The 19,196-nt window shown below is 41.1% G+C and overlaps 1 protein-coding gene across 25 annotated transcripts in view; it reads left to right on the plus strand.

Annotated features, from left to right (window-relative positions):
- Window positions 1-1,830: 1,830 nt before the first annotated feature.
- Window positions 1,831-19,196, plus strand: part of ADAM22 (ADAM metallopeptidase domain 22) — a 225,040-nt gene continuing 207,674 nt past the window's right edge. For all 25 annotated transcript variants that reach the window (XR_012002656.1, XR_012002653.1, XR_012002654.1 and 22 more), the window contains exons 1-2: window positions 1,831-2,109; window positions 2,549-2,709. Coding sequence is in view for 22 of the 25 variants with exons in the window: in XM_072764193.1 (XP_072620294.1) it covers window positions 2,013-2,109; window positions 2,549-2,709 (258 nt within the window). In the remaining 3 variants the exon portion in view is untranslated. The remainder of the gene's footprint in view (window positions 2,110-2,548; window positions 2,710-19,196) is intronic.

The following is a 19,196-nucleotide window of genomic DNA, read 5'->3' on the forward strand; positions in this document are numbered from 1 at the left end:
TACAAAAACACAGGTTTGACCAGGGAACAGTGGGAAAAAACTCAGATCTGAAAGCAAGATATCCAGTCTACTCTATAACTAGCTATGGGACCTTAGGAAAAGTCCTTTAAATTCTCTAAACCACTTCTGTTCAATAGAGCTGTCTGGGATGGAAATGTTCTATATTTCTATACTGTACTGTACAGTAGCTGCTAGTCACAGGCAGTGTAGAAATGTGTCTAATGTGACTGAGGAAGTGAATTCTAAGTTGTTTACTTTGGGACGCCTGGGTGACTCAGCACGTGAGTGGCTGCCTTCAGCTCAGGGTGTGATCCCTGTCCTGGGATGGAGTCCTGCATTGGGATTCCTGCAGGGAGCCTGCTTCTCTCTCTCTGTGTCTTTCATGAATAAATAAAATCTTAAAAAAAAAAAAAAAAAGGATCTGCTATCAGAATTTCCCAAGAAACTCTTTAAAAAATGTATTTACTTTTACTTAATTCAAATTTAAGTAGCTACAAGCAGCCAGTGGTTGCAGTATTTGCAAGATGCATGTTTGAGCCTGAATTTCCTCCTCTCTGAAATGGGAATACTACGTATCCAATTGCTGATCCAAAGTTCAAATGGCATTAAACGTGACCTCAGAAAAACTGTATATTACACAAGTGTTAATTATGGTGATAATTAATTATTGTATGACTGTCTTATCCTCAAGAGTTTCTAACAGTTGGAATTAGAGAAAAAATGGAATTAGCAGCCTGGGAAGATAGAGTTCCTCAAGTCTGGTTTTCACAAAGAAGAGGGTCAAGGGCGAGACGGGAGAGTAGAGTACAGATCCAGCCTAATAGAGATTTGAGGTGAATAGTAAGTTCTCTCTGTTCCATCCATCAGCAGCAAAAGTACTTAAGTTGAAATGATAAAACGTGAAGCCTGTTAGGTCCAGTGGTCTTGTATCCCTGGCTGCATCTGAGTCCAATTTCCCTATAAGAGAAACACTGCTACTCTGAACAAAATTGTCCTTTATAGTAGCCCCCATCAGAGGTTAGGATAGTTCCTTCAGGGTTCCAAAAGGCAGAGATCAGAGATAGTTCCTTCAGGGTTCTCCTTCAGGCAGAGATCAGAGAAAGAACAAAACATCCTGGGCACTCGGGCTAAATCCAAGACCCCCTCCCAGTGTCCGCGAAGGCCCTCGCGATGTTCTCCTTCCATGACTCGCCGGGCCGAGGTGGTGATCCTCCTCTAAGCATTGCCAGGGCACGTTCACACTGTAAGGTAAACAACGGCGTTTATCACATCTAAGAGCACGCACGTGCTCCTTACACTTGGTGTTGTGCACGGTTGTGTCCTCGGGAGCCACTGGGCACACAGTAGGTCCTCCATCAGCATTTGATGAATGGTTCATTTGCCATGCAGCTGACAATAACTTAAGGAACTACTGAATCTGCGGAAAACCTTATTACGGTTCTTTGCGGACGCGCAGTGAAGACACAGCTGCACAGTTGGGATGCTTGGGTGCCCAGGAGGCCTGCCAGCGACGACCTCTCTTCTGCCCTTCCCCCCCCCTTCTTCCGGCTCTAGAGGACCTCGAGGTCACGAGGTCGCGACAGTCCGCACCGTCGTGGAGCCGAGCGGGACGCGGGGAAGGAACTACATTTCCCAGCTGACTCTCGGGCGCGCGCCCCTGCCCGCGCGCGGGGGGCGAGTGCACCAGGCGCTCGCTCCCTGCTGAGCGCTCGTCGCCCGCCGGAGTCTTTGCCATGGGATGAGGTGGGAGGCGCTAGAAACCACTTCGCTACAGCCAACCGCCCAATGCAGCACTCGCTCGCTCCCCCCGCCAGCGGAAGCGCCCGCGGAGCACAATGCAGCACTGAGGCAGCGCCGCGGCGGAGGCTGCAGCGCCGCGGCCGCCGCAGCACCGGCCGGGACTGGGAGGGGGCGGCCGAGGCGAGCCAGGGGCGCGGGCCCCGGGAGCCGGACCCTGCTGCAGGGGCATGAGGAGCTGAGCGTCTCGAGCGAGGCGGGCTGACGGCAGCACCATGCAGGCGGCGGCGGCGGCGGCGGCGGCCGCGTCCGTGCCCTTGCTGCTGCTCTGCGCCCTGGGGACCTGCCCCCCGGCGCGCTGCGGCCGGGCAGGTAAGTTCGCCACCCTCCGTGGCGTCGGGACGTGCCATTTTCCAGGAGTCTCTGCAGACCTCTAGCGCGCTGGAAACGGACGTCCCCGTTTCCCGAGTGCGCGGGGAGATTTTTTTTTATCTGGAAGGGTGGTGAGAAGTGAAGCAAAAATACATGTGTGGGGGCGCGCGGACGCCTTAGGAGCCCTCGGTCAAATGCCTGTTTTTCCTCTTCTGAAGAAGAGGAATGCGGAGGATGGGAAAGGGGTGCTGTGCCTCTGGGCCCCGATCCTGGATGATCTCAGATGAGCTGGTCCAGGGCTCTCCGGCTGGCGCCCCTGCGTCTTCCCCAGATAGGGACGCGGAGGGAGGGGGCGGCGGGAGGTAAGAGCATGTGTGGGTCGGGGTCCTCATTTTCTCCTTGTCTCCCCGCTCCCTCCGTACCCTTCTGCTGCCTGGAGGAGACGCCTCGTTGGCGGAGCTGGAGAGGAGGGACGAAAACCGCTTCCTGGAGCGCCAGAGCATCGTGCCACTCCGGCTCCTCTACCGCTCGGGCGGCGAAGACGAAACTGGACACGACGCTCTCGACACGCGGGTGCGGGGCCTCCCCGCCGGCGGGCAGGTGAGCGGCGCGGGCCGGGGGGGGGGGGGGGGCTGGGCGCGGCCTGGCCCACCCCTACCGCTCGTTTGCTCTCCGTCGCCCTGGAGATGCAGCGTCTTCGCTGAAGCGAGCGCAGTCCTCTTGCGAGACATACATGGCGCTCTCTGCCAAAAAGAAGGGAGTGGGGGGAGCCACCCCCCAGAGCACCACAGGCCGGAGCTTTGCTAGCGGAGTTCGTGCGGGATGACTTGGGCAGTGGCAGTGCGGCTTCCTGAGCGAAGGGGTGGAGACCCTCTCCCCTCTGTCGGGCAGAAGCCGGGCTTGGGCGAGAAGGGTTATAGGCTTTGGATAGGATTTGTATCACCAGTATTGTGGTGCTTGTTTTAACCCTCGAAAACACTTCATACGTGATCTCAACCAAGGTTAGTACTGTAGAAAAAAAAAAAAAATCAAGAGACAGACCTAGAAATCCCTAACTAAAACTGTGAAAATAAGCTAAACTGCAGTGTTCTCAACTCACTCAGTTTCTGGACACCGGAGATGGACCCATTCACCCCCACTTCTCAGAAAAGGCGTCTCCTCCCCCGTTTCTTCTTCGGTAGCAATCCTTTAGTGTAATTTGAACCGTGTTGTTTATTGGACATTTATAAACTATGTTTAAGAAATACTCTTCAAGTTTACCGTTTACCCACATTTAGATCAATATCACGCATCCAGAGCTAATGCCTGAAAACTATTTTGAACTTACTTGCTAAGATAGGTGATTATTTCCGGCTCTGTGAGCAATTTTTATATTCACATACATCAACCTGGCAAACAGTTCATTGACCTCTAAGTACATATTGTGGTAGGACTTGCTCATGTGGTTGAAAATGTAAACTTTGCTAATCTAAAGGCTGGTTGAACATTTTCACATGTGTAAATGTTTTTATTAATACTTTAAGATGTGCAGTCTTAAAAAAAAGGGGGGGGGGGATGCCTGGGTGGCTCAGCGGCTGAGCGTCGGTCTTTGGCTCAGGGCATGATTCTGGAGTCCAAGGATCGAGTCCCGCATTGGGCTCTCTCCGAGGAGCTTGCTTTTCCCTCTATCTCTCTGCCTCTGTGTGTCTCTCATGAATAAATAAATAAATAAAAATCTTAAAAGAAAGCTGTACATTGATGCTGTGATAGTTATGGCATTTGATCTATATTGTATAAAATATGTAAAAATAGAAAAATGCCATCTGTGTTTGTAGCCAAGGGCTTAGCTCTGTTGAAATTTTCATATAAGAAATTAATTTAAAGGACTACAGTAATATCCTTCAAAGTTTGATTATGGTAGTAGAAAATCTAATGTGTCAAATTTTAATGAAGGATTCCATTATTTAATGTTTGATAAATACCTATTTTCCTCACATTTTGACTTGTTTTCATAGTAAAACTCAAGAAGCAAAGGACATTTTTATTTTTCAGTGAGAATTATTTCTGTGGAGGAATATTCTCTCACACATTTACAACTTTTGATTATGAAAAATTTCAAGCATTCACAAAATAGATTATAATGAACCCCCACCTTCAATAATTAGTGACTCATAGCCAGTTTTGTTTCATTTATCTCCTACCTATTTTCTTCCCTTCTTGTATTATTTTGAAGCAAATCATATGATTTCATTCATAAAAACTTTGTACTTTTAAAAAGATTCTTTCAAAAAATGTAACCATATTATACCTAATGTATAAATGTATATTATAAATATGTTGTATGTAAGTATATTTGATAAATATATATAAATGTAATACACATTTATATTGAAGTTTGTTTAATCCAAGATCCAAATCATGTCTATAGATTGCAATTAATTAATTTTTTGAGTCTATTTTTTTAAAGATTTGTTTATTTATTCATGAGAGACACAGACTGCGAGAGGCAGAGACACGGGCAGAGGGAGAAGCAGTCTCCTTGCAGGGAGCCTGATGCGGAACTTGATCCTGGGATCAGGACCTGAGCCAAAGGCAGGCGCCCAACCGCTGAGCCACCCAGGCGTCCCTTTGAGTTTCTGTAGTTTTTCCCTCTCTATTTCCTTGATTTTTTTTTTCCTTGCAATTTATTCATTGAAGATAGGGGGGTCTTTCATCCTCTAGTTTCCCAGTCTGAATTTTTGCTGAGAGAGTCAGTGCATTAAAACAAATCACAAAGACTTTCTTGGAGAGAAAGGGCAACAGAAGGAAGTAGAAATGAAGAAAAAGAAAACTGCAGAATTGAACCTGGAAACTCCAAGTCTCTGCCTGGTGCTGGTGGTGTCTTTAGGTACCCTCTGCCCTTCACTGTGTTAGTGAAAGACCACCATCTTTGGCCAGTTTCCTTCTTTTCTCTCCGTTTATGGAGCACTACCCTGGCAGTTTTTGGATCATAGGCTTTTCCACTTGGGGCAGAAGATACTTTGGGTCTGTGCAATTTCTGTTTCTTACAATAATAAACCTCACAGTTGAGAAGAATGACTGGCTTCTGGTGAGGAGTAGATAAACTGGTAGAATTAGGTTGAACAGTTGAAGAGATTATTCACATCAGGATTGAAAGTGAAGATACTGTCTTATCATCAAAGTAATATTTTAAATATATGTGTATATTTTTTTTAGAGAGAGAGAGAGAGAGAGAGAGAGAGAGATTCTGCTCATGAGTATGCAAGTGAGGGGGAGGGACAGAGAGAGACTGAGAGAATCTCAAGCAGGCTCCATGCCCCAGCACAGAGCCCTTTGTGGGCTTCATCTCACAACCCTGAGATCATGACCTGAGCTGAAATCAAGAGTCAGACGCTTAACGTACTGAGCCACTCAGGTGCCCCTAGTCAAAGTAATTATTATGAGCCAGTTATCTCAGTGCCTGGCCCCTGTGAGGTACACTCAGTGCATCTGGTTGGATGTCTGGATTAGCTGGGGGACTGTTGCTGTTTACCATGCATTTTAAACTACAGTTAGAAATTGCTGACTACTAGGTCTGAATCTGGCAGTTACAGTTGTTAAGACTTAAATGCCAAGTGCCAAATTTTCCTATGATCAGGGAACTAAGTTTTCCTCCATTTTTGGTTTCATTGAGGGCTGGCATTGGACCTAAAAACTCAAGGTGATTATATATGGCCCTTATTATTTCTTGGTAATTACATAAAATTATGGCATCTTAGCTACCCATAGATATTTTTAGCAATTTCCTTTCTTCTTCAGAAATAAAATTGGGATGCCTTTCTATCATTTCACAAAACTCTCATATTCATTTGTTGATTTGTGTATTTAAAAGGCATTTATTTAGTTGAGCTCATACTGTGTATCAATTTTTGTACAAGGCTCTGGGGATTTAGAGATAAAAGACAGTTTAAGCCTTTAAGGAATTTATAGACAAGTGGAAAGATGTATGAATGGATAAGCAGTTATCCTCTGCCCTTCTGTGTGATTTTCTGGAGGTGATCACAGGAAACTATGGAAGCAGAGAAAACACAGTATTTAACCCAGGTGAGCAGTCAGGGGGCTCTATCTGGGGAGGTGCTATCTTAGCTGTGGTTTGAAGGTAAGTAGGAATTGGCCAGATTAAGGGAAGATGATGGGCGTATCAAATCAAAGGGGCACTAAGTAGATGGACATATAGGGAGCAGGACACATTTTTGTTAAGTGCACATAGTTAGGATTTAAGGTACAGATAAGCCAAAACAGGAAAGCAGAGAGTAGATTCTGCAGTACCTTTATGATTTTTGGAGGAATTTGATTTGTCCTGGGAGCAATTGAAGGACTTGAGGAAGAAGAATTAACTGACCAAATTCATAATATTGTGAGATAATCCTAATTGTTAAAAATGAATAATTTTAATTTCAAAGAGTAAGTGAAAGTGGTTGTTCACTTTTGTTCATTGGTCAATGCTAATTCACATACTCATTAAGCTTCACAAGAGTTTAGTTACTAAATATATGGAAAATACTGTATAAATGAGCTAATAAAGCACTTAGAACAATGCTGGGTATATTGTAAGCACTATATGAGTTTTTGTTAAATAACATTTACTCCCTCAGGCTGTTCGAGTACTATTTAGAAATTTTATGACATCACTTTAATGCAAAAACGGTGCCCTAATTATCCGAATTTAACACATTCCCAGAAGTAAGTTACAATTACTAAAATTTACATAACTAACTGGAATCTAACAGTCCTAGAGATGGAAGAGACCTCGCAGGTCATGTAACCTAATTCAGGAACTACTTCTTACCTAGTAAGATAAAGCCATTGACCTAGAGTAAGGCAATCAGGAATTATTATTTAATGTTTCAAAAAGCTCACAAGAACTATTATGGTATAAAACACCTTAATTTTACTCTTAATGTGTCCTAGTTTCAATTTTCAGTCACTAGGTAGAGAAGAATACTTATGGGGGGCACCTGGGTGGCTCAGTGGTTGAGCATCTGCCTTTGGCTCAGGTCATGATCCCAGGGTCCTGGGATCGAGTGCCATTTCGGGCTCCCTGCAGGAAGCCTGTTTCTCCCTCGGCCTATGTCTCTGCCTCTCTCTCTGTGTCTCTCATGAATAAATAAATCTTTTTTAAAAAAGAATACTTATATGTTTGGTATGTTTAGAAGAGGTTTTTCTTTTGCTTTTAGGGAAATATGGATAATTTGGTGTGAAGTAATAATTCTGTTGATAATAGTCCATATGATAAAAGATTTCTTTACTACATGGCCAGTTACTTGAATGCATACTTTATTTTTATCCCAAGGTTAGGAAAGGTTATTTTGCCATAAAGTTCCAGAAATGATAGTCAAAGAAAGTATATTTGATTGTGGGTAACCTTGCTGTCCTCAGGATTGTCTACTTAGTCTGAAGTAATTTCAGTCCTGTAAATAGCACTCAGAACTAGAGTATTCAAATTATTCTTCTTCTGACTTGAAGTTATTTGTGCTGAAGGAATTGTGTGTTTGTGGATAAATGGATAAAATGTTTTCAATTGGGCATCTATATGGGCAACATAGTACATACTGAGCCTTAGTGATGGTTTCATACTGATAATCACTTAATTGCTATTTTTAAGAAAAAGCACCTAATGGCTACTTTTAAAAAATTATTGCTAGCCAAGCATGACATTTACTATAGCATCAAAGATAGGTTATTAGGTGGTTTATTTTGATGTGTGTTCATCTCATAGATTTTCAGTTTTTCATCCAGTTGATTATATTTCTCTACAAGGAGCAGAATTTATTTTTGTCAGAAGTCTTTGCTGTCATTGAATAGATAGGCTACTTACTTCTCTCTTTCCTGATAGTGTTGTAGCTTTTATCAAGTAGTCAGGTACCAAAAACAGATCTATAATTTATCATAGTTTTGATAATCAGTAATGCAAGATGGCAAGTTAGTAGTGTGCTCCATTTTTATGAATATATTTATACATATGCCTAAGCATGCATGAGCTGTACTTAAAATTGTGCTGTTTCACTTGGGAGCACTGAGTCAGCTTCACGGTAAATTGTCTGTGGGACTGCTTTGCTTCTCTGGCGGAAAAGGGCTCCTAGGAATTACAGCTTTGGAAGTATTTTGCAAGGTTAGCACAAACAATTTTTTTCTTCTTAATGTGCATTTGTTAAACCTAAGTAGCTCAATATTGATAAAGTTTTGCCACCAATCAAAACTTTGTTTTACTGCTATAAATAGGAAGGAAACATTTTCCAGCATATTTTTATTCTCCTACCAGCATTCATCTCTTAAAATTGAATAGTTAAAAGAAAATGATATTGAGGATTGTTGGAGTTTTCTTTAAGTCTTGGTTTTACTCTGTGAGATCCCAATTTGTTTATATGTTTTTTGGGCATCTTTGAAGTTCTGTTTAATGATCTCCTGTGTATCAAAAGAACCCATCTTTCATCACTTGTTTACAGCTATACCTGGAAAACTATGAATGACTCTTAAGAGCTTATGGGTTGATAAAAATCATTCTCAGTTGTATTTGCTTTCTCAAATTTCAAAGAATACCAAGAGTTCTATCATTTTTAATGAAGGAGCGCTTCCTAAAAGTACATGGACAGAGGCTTGCTTTCTTGTCATGGCTCATTGAGAGCAAGAATCTGTAAGGTCAGTGTACTCAAATAAGGCCACATCTATCATTACATTTCATGGATAAGATCCAAATGGAAAAGGATGTTAATTAAAGGAGGAAGGAGAGCAGTAGAGATAGGAACATTAAGTAGAATGGTGAGGAGGAAAGAAATAGAAAACAGGAAAAGAGAGAAGTGCTTATAGTACTTTTATCATTTATGTTATAATAGACACTAAAATACTTAATATACAGTAACTTATGTGGTTACTTTTTATGTGTGCAGCACTTCTTGGTATATGGTACACATTAATTCACTACAGTCCGGTAAGAATCATATAACCGGTAATACCAGCTATAAGACCACAAAGCTGGTAAGTAGCTGAGAAGGGATTTGAATCCTGGCACTTTAACTCCACTGCACTGGCTCTGCTTAACCTCAGTGCTTAATTGCCCGTATGGTAGGAGGCCCAGAACATTTGTTTAGATGTCATTCAATGGCAGTGAGGTCAAAGATTTCTTATATTTGTCCCATTGGAAGTATATATTTCTTGCAACTTGCAGAACACAGGAGGAATGCATCATATCTACTAACTTGAAAATGACTACATAGGGGCAGCCCTGGGTTCAGCGGTTTAATGCCACCTTCAGCCCAGGGCGTGATCCTGGAGACCCGGGATCGAGTCCCGCATCGGGCTCCCTGCATGGAGCCTGTCTCTCCTGCCTTTGCCTGTGTCTCTGCCTCTCTCTCTCTCTCTCTCGAATAAATAAATAAAATCTTAAAAAAAAAAAGACTAAAGATACTTACTATTTATTTATTTTTAAAAAAGATTTATTTATTCATGATAGACAGAGAGAGAGAGAGAGAGAGAGAGAGAGAGAGAGAGAGGGGCAGAGACACAGGAGGAGGGAGAAGCAGGCTCCATGCTGGGAGCCCGACGTGGGACTTGATTCCGTGACTCCAGGATTGTGCCCTGGGCCAAAGGCAGGTGCCAAACCGCTGAGCCACCCAGGGATCCCCAAGATACTTATATTTAAAAGGTGAAAAACACCTCTTGAAGGGCCGGTATTCTGTTTTGGAATCGGATATGTATACTTATTGTTATATCTTTCTTTGTAAATTGAAGATTTTTTTAATAAATTGAATATTTTAATATTCATCAGTCAATACTAAAATTATACCCTTTTGTGATCAAAGTTGCATAAAACAGAAACTTTATTTATTATTATTTTTTTTAATCTTTTTTTTTTTTAATTTTTATTTATTTATGAGAGTCACAGAGAGATAGAGAGAGAGGCAGAGACACAGGCAGAGGGAGAAGCAGGCTCCATGCACCGGGAGCCCGACGTGGGATTCGATCCCGGGTCTCCAGGATCGCGCCCTGGGCCAAAGGCAGGCGCCAAACCGCTGCGCCACCCAGGGATCCCCATAAAACAGAAACTTTAAATGCTAAATGGGGATCCATATTCCTTTCTTCAGAAGAAAAGAGACAGAATATTTTTTGTTGCTTCCTAGAGCAACTAGCTCTACAGTCCCAAATGTCAAAGCCTTCAGGTGAAAGAGATACATAATCAGTAATAACCAAAATGATAGCTTCTGTGAACATCTAGTTGGATGTGTTTACTTAGGTAATAAAAGCCCTAGAAAGCAAATATTGAGGGAAAGAATTGAAAAATAAGAATTAGTTTTTGTTGAATAGTTACCATGTACAAGGTGCTGTGCTGAGTGATTTATGTGTTATCTTTCATTATGAAGTAGATATTGTATCCATTTTATCACTGAGGCTACTGAGACTTTAGGAAGCTAATTAACCTGCCCAGGGTCATATAACCAATAAGCAGTAGAGTTGAGAAGAGAATTCTCAAAGAAAATGTTAGAGATCCAAGTAAAATAATCCTTTTGTAATATATACTGCTTATTTAACATTTAACCCATTCATCTTTGTGTTGGAGTCAACCCAACATTTCTTTAAGAACTCTTGGTCCTGCTCAAGTCTACTCTGTTGCTTAACTTCATTCAGGGGTGAATTGATGTCATGTTTAATGCTTATTTTGTGTCGTCATTTCGAGAAATGGGTATAATTTCTACTTCTACCTCAGATATTCTTTAACTGCATAGAAATATTTGAATCTGCATCTTAATGTCAGCAGAGAATATCTGTACTCTGAGTACCTGTTGGAGTTTTATCTGCCAGAAGCTTACTTACAAGAAATTCTTTATGGGGTAAAAAAAAAAGAGAAACTGTTTATGGGGAATTATCCTCTATTCCTCCATAGAATGCTGGCCTCACCTACTGAGATTCTGAGGTGAGAGTATTTTTAAAAAAAATCTCCCCAGTGGATTTCCAGTTTGTACGCAGGGTTGAGGAGCTCTGTGTATCCTTAAGTTTTAAGAGATTTTTTTTGTCTTAAATCTTTTTGGATTTAAGTTAGTCATAAGAGTTTCATATCTGAATCAGTATCAGTTTTCTCATTTGCATCCCTGAACTCTTCAATAGTTTACCAGACTTTTTCTAAAGGATATTTTGAAGGATATTGTAAGTAATATTCCTGAGAATTCAATTACAGTATTAGTTGAAGTCTTGGGGAACTTTATGGATAGTGCCAGATCAGGACCAAGAGGAAAGATTTGTCATGTAATTGTTTCTTTCCTTGAGTTGGATGCTAGAAGTTTAGAGGCAAATTGTGCTGTCCTCCAAAGCCAAAGTCACAACATGAGTTTTCCTTCCAGCTTCATCCGAGCTCATCAGTGTACTCTGCATCATCTCCATTTCAGCTCAAGTCATCTGAAGTATCCTTTGACTTGGTATAATTTATCAATATGAAAAGTCATATCTGTACACATTTTCATTATGCATGCTATACTTAGATTAAAATATTCAAGCATGGGGGATCCCTGGGTGGCGCAGCGGTTTAGCGCCTGCCTTTGGCCCAGGGCGCGATCCTGGAGACCCGGGATCGAATCCCACGTCGGGCTCCCGGTGCATGGAGCCTGCTTCTCCCTCTGCCTGTGTCTCTGCCTCTCTCTCTCTGTGTGTGTGACTATCATAAATAATAAATAAAAATTAAAAAAAATAAGCATAGAAAAAGTAATTTCAGGTTTCCTCCATCTACTTTTCTGAAGAATTCCTACCCACTCCCTCTTCTCACACCATGTTACATTGTTGTCTTCTTAGTACTTGCCAGCACTTGCCATCCTTTTTTTTTTTAAAGCATTTTTTTAACTTATTTTGGCGGGGGGGGGGGGGTGGTGGTGGTGGTGGTATGAGTGAATGCTAGCAGGAAGGGGCAGAGGGAGAGGGAGAAAGAATCTGAAACAGACTCCACACTGAGCGAGGAGCCCCATGCTGGTCTGTCCCACCATCATCAGATCATACCCTGAACCGAAATTAAGAGTTAGACTCTTAACCAACTAAGCCACCCAGGCACCCCTTCATGACCTTTTTTTTAATGTTTGACTTATTCATTGTCTTTCTTCCAGTGTACCATCACTAAAATATAAAACTATGAGAATAGTGATCTTGTCTGTTTGTTCACACATCTCCACTGCTAGCACAGGGTAGGTACTTAATAAATATTTCTTGAAGTTTCCTTTCTCCCCAGTTTCCTCATCTGCTTAAAATTTGTATTTTATTGTATAAGTGTCCATGTAAACATCCTGAAGTCCTCTTTGGTACTGGATAGGATATAAAAGAATGAATATATGAATTAATTTTAGTCTTCAGATATTGAATTTATAGTCTCTTTGGATAATTATAATTATTTTACACATGATTAAAATAGAGTTCAATGTGCTGTATTTTTATTGTTTTACTTATTTTTCAATGTGTTATATTTTAAAAAAATACAAATCATATATGAAAAAATGATTTTAGACTTCTAGTGGTCCTTTATTTCGAATTTCATCATTTGATTTGCTTTTAAGATCAAAATCTGTTTTGTTTTTCCTAGAACATCAAATATGTAATTTGATTTCAAAATAAAAAAATGCCATACCATGACCCAGAAACATCAGTAGTTACAACTGGGAAGAGGAGGAATAAACCACTTAATCCACTCCCTGACCCCACACTGTCAGCAGTTTGTTTCTTTGTATTGAAGAGATTTTTCAGAATCATATTCATGTATCAGCAAGGGTAAATCAACATTTTTCTCCTTTTTAAAAATCAATTTTGTACCAGAGCAATAGTTGTCCTTTTGCTGCATTTTTTTTGGTCCAAGTAAATAACAGTAGATAACTGTTTGAAGATAAGAAATCAATGAGGCTTTCCTGAAGATGGGCTTCAAGAGCTCACGTTTTGCAAGTGGCTTTAAAATTTTCTACCTGAGGCAGCAGAAGTCCTGATTGATCACTTATTCGACTTGGCACTGACTCATGTCTGTAGCCTATACCTCTATAGTTGGTCAGTTGCTCTTCTTATTTTGTTGTTGTTGATTTTTCCTTTTAAATAGGTTTGGTTGGGAGAAATTGCCTTCATTTCCTCCACTAGTGAGGTCAAGAGGCTGGTACACGTGATTTGGTACTCATGGTCACAGCTCACACTTTGCTTTACGTGGTTTCTCTTTCTTTGAGCTAGATAGTAAGATGCTGCAGATGCAGCTGGCACTTCACAAAACCTGGTTCTATAGATTTTTTTTGTGAATCTCCTAGTGTATTTTTAATGCCTCTAGAACATACTGTCAGGGGTCTGGCCAAAACCCAGCTATGGATCCTCATGAGCATCATGGACTGTCAAGGTTACACATGGTAGTATTAAACTAAAGCGTGCTGGAAGAGCAGCTGGCTGAACAGTGATCTAGGGTCATCAGAACATGGGCAGGAGCAGGGTGTGGATAAAAGTGTGGTGGAAGGTAAGGCTCTGGGAGATCACAAAGCAGTTTTAGGGAGAAGATAACTGGGGGTACTATGTTGGGTCCAATATCTTCCTGGCTCAACTAGAGCTCCCTGAAACAGTCTGAGGCACAATCTAAGTTTTTAATCTTAGACAGCCAGGTTTTAGTGATTAGCTCTACTCTTGATTTAGATCTTGTGTGTTTTGAAGCAAAGAAACAAAAAATAGATCTTGTGTTTTTAAGGACACCTGGTGTTTTTTAGCCTGACATGCTCTGATGGTACCTGTGATTTCATCCTCCCATGAGTTTTAAGTGTTTCAGAGGGAAGAAACATTTTTCTTCTTCTTCTCCCACTCCCACTCCTCCTCTTCTTCCTTTTCTTTTTCTTCTTCCTGTTATTCTTCATTCTTCCTCCTTTCTTATCCCTCTATCTTACTCTGTTCGTCATTTTGAGATGTCTGCAGGCTAGTGGGAGAGGACTTTACCTGGCCCACTCTTTGCCCTGTGTAGTAATTCAGACTGTAGACTCTGCCTCTCCTGGGTCAGGAAATGAGGCTTACTGAAAGATTGATGGCTTTTCATGCTCTGAAAAATCACACTTAGTTTGTACTAAATGAGCAGCAGGCTCATTTTGAATGCCATGTTGTATACATTCAGTAAAGGTATGTTAAAGGTCCTTAAAACAGTCCTTTTAAGTAGGAATTTGGAAAGTTTGTTTTATTTAGTTGGATAATTTTGGGATTGTAATGGAACTAACATGAGCCCACTCCTGGGTGAGTTACAGATAGGAACCACACCAAGCAGAGTTGTTACATCAAGGAAAGTTTACTTGCAGCAGATAAGGAGGTCACAGGGAATAAGTTCCAAAGCCATGACCCCCTGAGCAAAGATTTCTTTGCTGACTGGATTTCTTTTGTTCAGGGTTAAGATGACTATGCAGAAAGGGGAGTCTTGCCATTATTTGTGGAGACATAAGGTTGTGCATGTGCCTTAAGGAAACATGCCTATACATATGTTGTATGTTATGTTAGTGAGGTTTGTGCTCCTTTTGGGCAGAGATTTTAGCATTATAATGAGGTAACTGCACTCACTCCATGGTCCATGCACACAGGTATGAACCAGTGGTTGAACTCAAACTGATCTGGGTGGTCTGGCAGGCTGGAGCTCTTAGGGCAGTCCACTCTATGGTCCATGCACACAGGTGTGAACCAGTGGTTGAACTCAAACTGATCTGGGTGGTCTGGCAGGCTGGAGCTCTTAGGGCAGTCCTTATTGCTTGAGAGAGTAGTTTGAGTTTCCATGATGGGATGCTTGGCCTGTTGGGTCTGTTGCTTAAGTTAAAAGATAAGCTAGAAAGAAGACTTAAAGGAAAACGTGGGACAAAGGTTGGTGGATCCATGCAGTAAAGGTCAGGTCTTGAGGTCAGTCATGTATGGTCATGCTAGTGATGGTATCAGTCTCTGTTTACCATAAATAGTGGGTTATTTTCGCGGTGAGTTTAGGATTCTATGTAACTTTCAGTACTTTCATGCACTTTCCAAGAAAACCTTAGGTAAATGTTTAATAAGAAGAATGGGAATTTGTTTTTTTACAGATGCATTTGCAAATTTATCTTAATGTTAAATAATTAAGTCATTATTTCTTAGGAAGACTTTTATTAACTTTGGTAGAAACTTGAATATCACTGAAGGTGATGAATTTATTCAGGGTCACAAAATTGTTCTCACATTTTATGACTTGGCATGGTGTTCTTACAGTTCTTAATGATCTGGCCTAGGGTCTCATAATTAATGAAGAGAGAATGCTATTAATTTTTGCTTAACCAATTTCATGTGAAATCTACTTGAAGTTATTGGTTAATGAGTTGTTTAGGATATCTCCTAAATGTTCTTGTTATGAAATCATTAGAGTTTTCAGTTTTCGTAGGGTGATGGGGTAAAAATTATTTTAATTTAGTCATAAAGAAAAACAAGGAGTGAAGGCATGCAACCTCATCTACATTTTCATTTCTTCCCAGCATTGACCCAGAGCCTTGTACGTAGCAAGTGTTCAACAGCAGATGTTGACTGGTTGAAGTCATTGATGCCATGACTTTTGCAGAGCATTGTTCCATTCTCATGTCCCCAGACTCCTCTTGTTATGTCAGGTTTTCCCTGGTCACTTCTTTTCTCTTCATCTCTCATTACAGGTTCTATGACTTTCATGTTGCCTCTTTCCATTTGTTGTTTTCCTATGGGCATAGTTTTGCTCTGTTCACTTTCCCCATGACCCTTGGTTTATTTCTGTCAAGTTCCTCTTTTTCTCTTAGCAACTAAAATAAAAAACAAGTCTCTGAAATATTATTTACATTCAGTGTAGGGAACTATCCAGGGTGCACATTGCTGGACTTCATTATTTTGTAACTTGGAAAATGTGGTATAGTTCAACAAGTTTCTCATTTTACCACTTACCTTTAAACCTGTGGTTTGTTTGTTTGTTTGGTATGTGTGTGTGGTTTTTCTTTCTTTCTTTTTTTTTTTTTTCTGTTTGTTTCTTTTGTTCCCGTTTAGTTGTCCTTCATTCCTTATCTTGTTTGGATGTGGAATGACATGTCTCTGCTGTTCTTTTATGCTGGATTAATTACCTTCCTAAATTCATTTTTTTTTTTTGTTCTCATTGTTCATCATTCCCTGGATTAAAACTCTGAGTTATGTGCTCAGTCCACTCTCTGCATTTGCTGAGCATGTCTCTTCTCAAACTCTTCTCATCTGATCTGCCGCTCCATTGCCACAGTATTCAGCCTCAGTATTAAGAAATGACGAGGCACTTTTACAGGAATAGTAAAAGTAAAACTTGTCTCAGAGGCTTGTCATAAAATTATTCCTGCTTTTGTGTATATTGGTGTGGAGGGACTGGAACAACTGACAGTTGAGTGTGTTAATAGAAGGTATCCCCCCTGAGAGACTGTGCAACATTGGGCTGGAACTTTGTTAGTGAGACTCACTATTTTTTCACTGCTTAGTGCTGTGCCTGATGCATACTTGATGCTCAGTAAATATTTATGGTCTGCCTTTATTTTAATTTTCTGGCTCAAAGATGAAAATCAGTTCTGTGAGCATTTATGTTACCGATTTTATGTACTTTTTAAAAAATATTTTATTTATCTATCTGAGAGAGAGAGAGAGCAGGGGTGGGAGAGGAACAGAGGGAGAGGGACAAACAGATTCTGTGCTGAGTTCAGAGCCCAACATGTGGCTTGATCCCACGACCCTGAGATCATGACCCATGCCAAAATCAAGAGTTGGACACTAAACCTACAGAGCCACCCAGGTGCCCCTTATTTTATGTTAGGATAAATATTGTTGATATTTCCAACAGTTATAGTATTTCTTTCTTCAGGATTATTAAAATGTTTTGTTGGGATGAGTTCCAGAGCAGCATGAGCCTCCTTCCACATCTTTGCCTTATCTCTGACCTCTTTGTTCTTCTTCCTCCCACATCTGTTCTTGCTGAACCAACAGAGACACCCTGTATTCAGTACGCCCAGGTTCTGGGAGGATCCCATTACTGTGAGCATCTGAACTGAAATCCCTCTTGCTTCAGATTTGAGGCAGAGTTTATTATTAGGAAAGATGGGGCCATAAGAGTAAGAAGGGATAACACCAGGGAAGGCAGTGGGAACTCAAACACTGGTTGGCATACTGACATTCCACCACCCAGGGCTGCTTTGCAGTCTGTCTGCCAATTTAATCACTGTGACAGAATCACTCATGTCAGTTTATAGCCTCATCTCTCCCCCCAAAAAATAAATCCAAGCTATTTAACCTTTGTGTGTGACTTTTTTCACCAGAGTTTGCCATTTGGTGCCTGGAGCTGCATATTCTTTAAGGCAATGACGCATGTCTTCTGGGAGAGTGACATGTAGTATTTCTGATGGATCTGAGCTTGTATGACATATTCAACCAAGAAGTTCCCTTGGTGTTTTTGTTCTTAGAATTTTGATTGTTTTGTTAACTGGGGTTTTGAATTAAGTACAACATTTTTTTTTTCCCTTTAAGTCCCAGGTGCTTTCTTTTCTAATACTTTATTTTCATTTTTTTCTCCAATTTTTACCACTGTTTTATGGCCTAACAAGTTAATATAAAATATTTACTTTATTTCTTAGGAGGTAAATATTACCTACATAGGCTATTTACTCCTTGAAATCTCTGTGATGCTAAACGATCTGCGCATCTGATTTAAAATAAACACCGCAGGAGAATAGTTCCTTTAGTATAAGTAGAGAACTCAGGGAAGGATGGTACTCTGAGCTGTTTTTAAGCACTTACATCTTGGTGTGAATGAAGGATCTGAAAGGTGTAAGATCAGAAAGGAAAGTAAGGGTATAGGTTCGTGAGGAGGTCCCACATCAAAATATTAGGATTGAGGCAGCCTGGGTGGCTCAGCAGTTTAGCACCGCCTTCAGCTCAGGGCATGATCCTAGAGACCTGGAATCAAGTCCCATGTCAGGCTCCCTGCATGGAGGCTGCTGTCCCTCTGCCTGTGTCTCTGCCTCTGTCTCTCTCTCTCTCTCTCTCTCTCTGTGTGTCTCTCACGAATAAATAAAGTCTTAAAAAAAATTAGAATCAAGTAGCTGGCCCATAGAAATGAACTTTAACAGTTCTCATGACTTCAGCTGACCTAGATGCAAAATTATGTATATTTTAATTGTATATATATTTTTATTTTTTTAATTTTTAAAAATATTTATTCATGATAAACACACACACACAGAGAGAGAGAGAGAGAGAGAGAGAGAGAAACAAATAAAGAAAGAGAGAGAGACAGGCAGAGGGAGAAGCAGGCTCCACGCAGGGAGCCCGATGTGGGACTCGATCCCAGGACTCCAGGATCACGCCCTGGGTGGAAGGCAGGCACTGAACCATTGAGCCACCCAGGGATCCCCCTGTATATATATATTTTTAATAAGAGCTTTATTGGAGTATAACTTACAAATTACAGAATTCACCCATTTAGCAAGGGTTTACAACTCTGAGTTTATTAGTATTTTTGAACAGTCGTGCAGCCATCCCCACTGTCAATGTTAAACATTGTTATCACTTCAGGGCACCTTGGTCGTGCAGTTGATTAAGTGTCCAACTCCTAGTTTCTGCTAATATCATGATCTAAGGGTCGTGAGATGGAGTCCTGCTTCGGGCTCTGAGCTCAGCTCAGAGTCTGCCTAAGAGTCTCTCTCTCTCTCTGTCCCTCCCTCCTGCACTCACATTCTCTCTTTGTGTCAAATAAGTAAATAAAACTGTCTTAAGGATTCCTGGCAGGTGAGCCTAATACCAGGGCACCTCTTCCTTTGGGAAGCTCTGGTTTAACGGGTTTTAAAAGATTTATTTAGTTATTTTAGAGAAAGAGAGAAAGGGAGTGTGTACTCGTACCTGAGCAGAAGAGTGGAGGGAGGACAAAGGGAGAGGGAGAGAGAGAATCTCTAGCAGACTCTGTTGAGCAGAGTCTCATTCACAACCCTGAGATCAGGACCTGATTCAAAATCAAGTCCAGTGCTTAACCAACTGAGCCACCCAGACAGACATCCCTTTAAAAGGTTTTAGAAAGTTGAGTCAACATGAACCTCCCTGCAGCTTTCAGCCATTAATTTTTATTTTTT

This window comes from Vulpes vulpes, chromosome 7 (genome assembly GCF_048418805.1).
Source record: "Vulpes vulpes isolate BD-2025 chromosome 7, VulVul3, whole genome shotgun sequence".
In the NCBI taxonomy this organism is placed as follows: domain Eukaryota; kingdom Metazoa; phylum Chordata; class Mammalia; order Carnivora; family Canidae; genus Vulpes; species Vulpes vulpes.